A 7,500-nucleotide genomic window follows, 5' to 3' on the forward strand; every position below is an offset into this window, starting at 1 on the left:
TGTGTGTGTGTGTGTGTGTGTGTGTGTGTGTGTGTGTGTGTGTGTGTGTGTGTGTGTGTGTGTGTGTGTGTGTTTGTGTGTGTGTGTGTGTGTGTGTGTGATAGTGTGTGTGATAGTGTGTGTGTGTGTGTGTGATAGTGTGTGTGTGTGAGAGAGAGAGAGAGAGATAGTGTGTGTGTGTGTGAGAGATAGTGTGTGTGTGCGTGTGATAGTGTGTGTGGGTGTGAGTGTGAGTGTGAGTGTGAGTGTGAGTGTGAGTGTGAGTGTGAGTGTGTGTGTGTGTGTGTGTGAAAGTGAGAGTGAGAGTGAGAGTGAGAGTGAGTGTGAGTGTGAGTGTGAGAGAGAGTTAGAAGGGAAGAGTAAGAGAGGGAGAGAAAGTGACAGATACATCGATAGATAGATAGAGACATTGTCAGACACAGGCAGAGACAGGCAGGAACACAGAGAAATAGAGAGCAATACATAGAAACAAGGACCCATAGATGATTGAGATGTGCCGCTTGAGAGTTAATGAAGGAATGTGTTAGTGAGAGAGAGAGAGAGAGAGAGAGAGAGAGAGAGAGAGAGAGAGAGAGAGAGAGAGAGAGAGAGAGAGAGAGAGAGAGAGAGAGAGAGGGAAAATATATGCGAAGGAGGGAAAATGAGAGAGCGAGGTAAATGTATATGAGAGAGAGAGAGAGAGAGAGAGAGAGAGAGAGAGAGAGAGAGAGAGAGAGAGAGAGAGAGAGAGAGAGAGAGAGAGAGAGAGAGAATCAGTTCGAAAAAAACATTTATTTTTCGTGCCTGTGCTTTTGCACGGTTGTGTAGGTATTAAAACTCACGTATATGATTTTTAAAACTTTATCTAAACACATGTCTCAATACCACATATTATTTCGAGAGAAGAGAGGTATGTCTTCTTAGGTCAGTCAATTGTTGTTCAGTTAAGCCTCTTGGGTAATTATATATTGTGTAGTGTTTTCGGTTGAAACTTTTAAATTTAAAAAATAAAGAAAAATGTATGACAAAAAAATGAGGTTAATTTAGTTTCATGAAGTGAAAGTACGGAAGTGTTAAAAGAATGAAGCTAGATTTAGGAAAGTATTGAAAATGAAGGTAAATTTAGTCGTAATGAAAGTTGAAGGTAAATAAAGAACGGATGATGATTTGAGGTTGCAAGGTAAACAAATAAACATGAAAAGCGAAGAAGATTGGGATAAAGAGAAAATTCAAACAAGTAGTTCTGTTTGCACATGTTATTTTCTACGCTTATTGTTTGTTGATGATGTTCAATAAAGACATGAAATACAATAAACCAGGCATCGACTTGCAAGAGGCAGGTTGCAAGAACTTGTGAGCATTTTATTTGATACCTAGGCGATTTTTTTTTGTTTTAGAAGTTTGTCTCTGTTTTTATTTATTTTTATTTTTTTTTAGTTTATTTTGTATAACATGATTTATTTTGTATTGGTTATTGGCATTTCTTAACTTCTTTTTGTTTATCGATTATTTTTATTTTATTAATAATTTTGTCGCATTTTTTTTTTCTCGTGAAAATAATCTTGTGTCAAGGAATAAGCAAGTGAAACCAAAAGAAAGACGAAACTTCATTACAGTTCTTTCGTCACTGTTCAAGAGAGAGAAAAAAAATCCCACTTTTTTCATTCACAAAGAGTCTGCTAGTTCACAAACGTGTCAAGCGGAACAAATAGGTGGGAGCAACTTGGACTTTGTTCCTTGAAAACGTTTTCCTCACTGTCAGGAGTTCAGAGTCAGTTCATTGGCATTGCTGTCGGTGTACACACACACACACACGCGCACACACACACACACACACACACACACACACACACACACACACACACACACACACACACACACACACACACACACACACACACACACACACACACACACACACACACACACACACACACACACACATATACATATACATATACATATACATATACATGTGCCTACGTGAATTGACGAGTTGGGAGTTGAGCGCAAGAACTATAAGGATGTGAATGGATGGGTGTGTAACTCAGTGGGGCAGATGCAGGAGTATGGTTTGTATGTAAATTTGTAATGACTGTTGAATGAGTTTGAATTAATCGCTATAAGAAAGACAAACGCAGTATTTTTTCTCGGCCGTCTAATGCTCAGAAAGAGATAGGAGTTTGGAGTTTTGTCGCTCTTGAAAAGGCCTGTTTAGCAAATGCAGTCATTTAAAGTCGTTTGCAAAATGCCAGTTACAATAAAAAGGGAAAAAGACCGCAGAAATTATTCAATGTAACAGGAACAGGTGAACTGGTCATTAAGTTGATGTCCTAGTTGTCTTCGGAGTGGAGGTGGAGGGGGGGGCGGGGGTTGAAGGATCAATTTCATGTTAGGAATTGCTTGTTAATTCTCAGTCTAACCTAATTACCCTAATAACTGGTTTGGCACTCGAGAGCCGTGTTTGTCTTGGCTCCCATGTACAGGGATAAGGATGTGAATAAAAGGATTATAATGATTTCTGGATTGTCATTTAACCTCACGACGGAATTCAGCTTCCGGTTTGAGAGGGTGATAACGTCTGGGACTATTTAAGGATTTTCACTTTCATTTTCTTTGGGTTTGCATGTTCATTTGATTTTCTTTGTCATGCATAGCATGACTCGTTTTTGATATGTCAGTAAGACCATTCACTCAGCATCCCGTTGGTGTAGATTTAGTATTTAAAAAAGTAAAGAGTCGAGGTGCGCGGCGCAGTCCCCCCGCGGGAAGGTCGCCGGGCTTGTCTCGCGCACGAAGCGGGGCTTGTGAGCAGGAGTTAGAGCCGCCTTGTCTGTTGCAGGGTAGAGCTGCTGCCCCGCACCAGGAGGGCGCCGGGGCACAGGGCGGCGCCTCTGCGCGAACGCCCGTGATTCTCGCGTGCCCGAACTGCCCGAAGACCTTCATCGGCCCCGGACGCCACCAGCTGTACGAGCGCCACGTCATAGTGCACACGGGGGAGCGGCCGTACAACTGCGCACACTGCAATTACCGCGCCAACCAGCTGTCCAACCTGCGGCGCCATATCAGGAACATCCACCAGGGCCCGCAGGCGCAGGCTGGGGACAACAACCAGCGCCTTTACGGCGGCGCCCTGGGCAGCCAGGGGCACCCGGCCAGGGCAGGCGTCCCGCAGGTGCCCAACGGCCAGGGTGTAGTCGGCAGGGGCGTCGAAGGGGAGCACTTGGCGAGCGCGCCCCTGCAGCAGCACTACGCCAGGGAGGGCTTCGAGGGCGCCGTCGGCCAGAGATGATAAGAGGCGAGGGCGCGAGGTGCGAGGCGAAGGTCGAGCGAGGCCAAAGCGAGCTCCTCGAGGGCGACCGGCGTCCCTCCGAGCGGCGACTCTGGCGCAGGTGCGGCTGAGACGAGGCCGAGACGCGAATTCAATGCCCTTAAGTTTTAAAGTACTGATTTGGTGAAACAACTTTTTTTCAGTGATTTTTTTGTGAAGGAGTTAATGAGGTATGGTGTTTGCTGTGCTGGGTCATTCTTGAGGTCTGTCTCAATGTGGCAGTTTGATCAGAGTAGTGCTAATGGGTAACTGACTTATGAATATTAAAGAAATATATTGCCTGGTATTTAGAGGGAATTGCAATTGTAACTCCCGTAAGGACGAGGAAGCAGTTTGTGCTACTCAGGGGAGGAGAATCCAGAGAGGGAAGGCAGTTCAGAGTAGCTCTTGTGTTTGGCCTTGCTTGTGAAGTAGGATGGCGCAAGCCCTTTTCTTGCTGTTAAGTGAAACCAGGTCTGCTTGCGTCCTGGAGTGAAGGAGGTTGAGGCTGAGCGTGGCTGTGTTTTGCAGGGCTTGGCTGTGCGGCTGGGCGACGTGGCAGCGCTGGTGTGCCCCGTCTGCGGCAAGTCCTTTGGGGGCCGCAACCGCCGCCAGATCCTGGAGCGGCACATCGCGACGCACACGGGCCACAAGCCCTACCCTTGCCCCCACTGCCCGTTCCGCTCGTCGCGCCAGGACACGCTCAAGATCCACGTGGCCCGGATGCACCGCGACCTCCTGCCGCGCGACGCCGTCCCCGGGGGCGCGCGGGAGGTGGGCCTGCGGGAGCCACAGGGGAGGGCTCGGACAGGCGGGCCCAGGGTCCTGAGAGACCTCGTGATCTTCGACCACGGGGCGCCGCTGCTCGAGGCTGCGCAGCAAAGGGACGCCGCGACCCGGGATGCGCCGCCCGTCGCCGCCCACGCCCATGACGCTCGGCCCGCCCTGTAACCCGTGCACTTGGACCGGTACTGTATGACGAGTCGTAGAGAAACCCGTGCATTTAGGACCCCCCCCCCCACCAAATATAAATAAAGCTGAGGAGAGGTCTGGCTCCCAAGGCGATTCTTAGTTGCATGATGTTCACTGATCCAAATCCTAGCACTTGCCTCAGAGGACAGACACGTGTACATGTTGGAGGTGTGTGAGTGGCCCAGGTGAGCTGGCACAGGTGCTAAGGACTGTCTTGGGTGTGTTGCAGGAGCCGAGTGTCGCCCCCGCCGCATCCCTTGGGGGGGGAGACCCCAACGCCAGCAAGCCCCCCTCCCTTATCTGCCCGCTGTGCCGGAGGGCCTTCGCCGGGAAGAACCGCCGCCAGCACCTCGAGCACCACATCTACACCCACACAGGCGAGAAGCCCTTCGCCTGCCTGTACTGCCCCTACCGCTCCAGCCGGAAGGACACGCTGCTCAGCCACCTCAGGAAGTGGCACCCGCACCACCAGAAGGACAGGCCGTAGGGCGGGCCCAGGGGCGTGCCCAGGGGCATGTCGAGGGCCCTGTCCCCCTTGAGGTTCTCCGTGACGGGGGCGAGACTCGTGTGGTTCTCTTTTCTCTGTTGGGTCTGTTTATATATCTCTGTGAATGGTTACATGTTAAGAAAAGAAAATGTGATAAGACAGCACTTGGAGTGTGATGTCTCTGTGAGAAAGAAGTGCAAAGAACATTGCAGAGCGGTCGGATCTTCTTTTACTTTGAGCTCTCAACATGAAGCATTTCTATCTTTTTATATATCCTACCTTTGTCCGCGTGGTTCATGCGCAAAGAACGTGACAAGACAGACTGGTGTTCACAACGATCAGTACGTAATGTGATCAGTGGATGTAATTAGTGAGTGGAATTACAACATTGCAATTCTTTTTTTATATATCTATACATATATCAGGTTTTCCCCTCTGTACTTACACGTAGCTGTCATTGTTCGAATAATTGAGAAAGAGGAAAAAAAAAAACGTTAGAAATATGTCAGGTTAATCATGATATCGTGATTAAATTGATATTATTGGATACAATTTTTCGGTATGATTGTTGATATTTCGTTGTACGATATAGCTTAATAAAGATAGCATGGAAGTCTCGTTTTTTCTAATATTTATCCTCTGGAAATTAACGGGAAAAATGACATTGTAGATGTTAGCAAGAGAGAAGAAAATAAGAAAGGGAATGCCGATTCACAAGTGGATAATCAAGTTACTAATATTATTATGATAGAAAGGAGAGGAAAGGATTGATGTCTCTTCATAAATAATGTTTTTTTTTTCAAGATGGTGGGTTATTTGATTTTTTTATGTTTAGAAATATATAGATTGAAAGAAAGAGAGTTAACACATTGGTATATCAGGATGGGTAACTGTTCATTCATACTTAAAGTGCATATAAACTGTACGTATATGTGTATGATTACACTTACTGCTGATATTGACATTAATTAATATTAAGACGTTCATATACATAAACTAATGTCTGCATAAGCAAACATTCATGCATACTAGTACAGACACACACACAAACACGTTTAATGATGTACACACAATTCAACGACGTATTATTGAATTATAGTGCGAACAAGCGATGAATTCATTAGAGAAAACGGGAGGGGAGACTGAAAAAAAAAACTCGGGACACTTGTTTTCGGACGTTATAGGTCGAATTCTCTGTTCCGACTGTGTTTACGAAGGGTGTGGCTTTGTTAGAAGCTGATTAAGTGTTTTTCCTTCACATCATTGTCCTTGAGGAAAGGTAGATTGAGGTCGACGTGACTGTTTATTGTGTCCTTGGTAGGTAGAGTTATAGAAGACACAGCAGTTGGTTCATACTCGAGCTGGTGTGTGTTGCTTGCTACGCTAAGGACCTTGTTGGGACGTGTTCAAGGGACTGACGCAGTCTTCCCCGGCAGGTGAGGGCGGCGGCGGAGGGCGTGCCACTGGAGGGGAGTGTTGCCGGGGCAGGCGACCACCCAGTCGGGGGCGCCAACCAGTACCACCCGTGCTCAGTTTGCGGTAGACTCTTCAACCGAGCGTATAACCTGAAGAAGCACCTGCTCACTCACACGGGAGAGAAGCCCTTTACGTGCATGTTCTGCCCCTACCGCGCCGCGCTCAAGGGCAACGTCACCAAGCACATGCAGGCGCGCCACCTGGACCGCCTCGCGCCGCCTCCGCACGCGGCCCTATGAGGCGAGGCGCCGCCCGGGGTCGCACCGCCCGCCGCGGGAGGAGGACCTAGGTCTTGAGGATTTGTAGCTTTGTGTGTGAAGTGTCAGTCACGGTGCTTGTGTTAGTGCTAAGGGTTTACACAATGTCCGGCCGGCGAGCTGGCGTCAAGTCCATACTGAAGGCTGCCTTGTCTCTCCTGCAGGCTGGGGTCCCGTCCAACACACTGGCCCACCTGCTGACGCGGCTGGCGCCCCCCGCCCGCGCGCCGCACGAGGCCTTGAGGGACCGGGGCGGCGCTGAGGGCGGCCAGTCGTGCCCCCACTGCGGCCGCTTCTTCGGGCGTCCGGTCGACCTCGGGCGCCACCTGCGCACGCACACGGGGGAGAAGCCCTTCGCGTGCCCGCACTGCGCCTTCCGCAGCGCGCAGAGCGGCAACGTGTACCGCCACATCAAGATGAAGCATCCGGAGTTCTTGGCGGCGCCCTAGCCCTGAGGGCCGCCCCTCCGCGCACGAGCTAGGGCCGCCGCGCCTCGCCTCGGGTTAGCGCTCGCCACCGCTCGGGGTCTCGGGCCTGGGGTCTGACGAGGCGCGTTGCCAAGGGGTTACCTTACACTCAGACAGCAAAGCCATGACACAGCAAAACCTCCCGAACATTTTGGACATCATTGCTTATGGTCTTGATTTCTCTCCATTGTAGGTGAGCCCAGGGAGTGTTGGTAGTGGTGGTCAGGGAGGGAGTGGGGCCCCCTCGCTCGCCCGCCAGCAACATCAAGAACACCTCCAACAACAACACCAACAGCAACACCAACAACACATGGAACACCCGCACCAACAGCAGCTGCACCAGCAACACCAGCAGCAGCAGCAACAGCACCAGCAGCAACTCCAGCAGCCGCAAGCGGACGTCTCCGGCCACGAGTACCAGCACCTGCGGGACGGGCGGAGGGCGTACGCCTGCCAGTTCTGCGGCAAGTGGTTCGCGACGCCCTCCAAGGTCCTGCGGCACGAGAGGACCCACACCGGCGAGAGGCCCTACGACTGCTCGCACTGCCCGCT

The 7,500-nt window shown here is 50.1% G+C and overlaps 1 protein-coding gene across 1 annotated transcript in view; it reads left to right on the forward strand.

Moving 5' to 3' along the window:
- LOC113814385 (zinc finger protein 768) overlaps window positions 1–7,500 on the forward strand; it is a gene marked incomplete at its 5' end in the record, with an annotated part of 59,699 nt that overhangs the window by 51,511 nt on the left and 688 nt on the right. Inside the window, 1 exon segment of the mRNA XM_070138708.1 lies at window positions 7,142–7,500. This exon segment is cut by the window's right edge and continues 688 nt beyond it. Coding sequence (XP_069994809.1) covers window positions 7,142–7,500 — 359 coding nt within the window.

This window comes from Penaeus vannamei, chromosome 24 (assembly GCF_042767895.1).
Source record: "Penaeus vannamei isolate JL-2024 chromosome 24, ASM4276789v1, whole genome shotgun sequence".
Classification (NCBI taxonomy): Eukaryota; Metazoa; Arthropoda; class Malacostraca; order Decapoda; family Penaeidae; genus Penaeus; species Penaeus vannamei.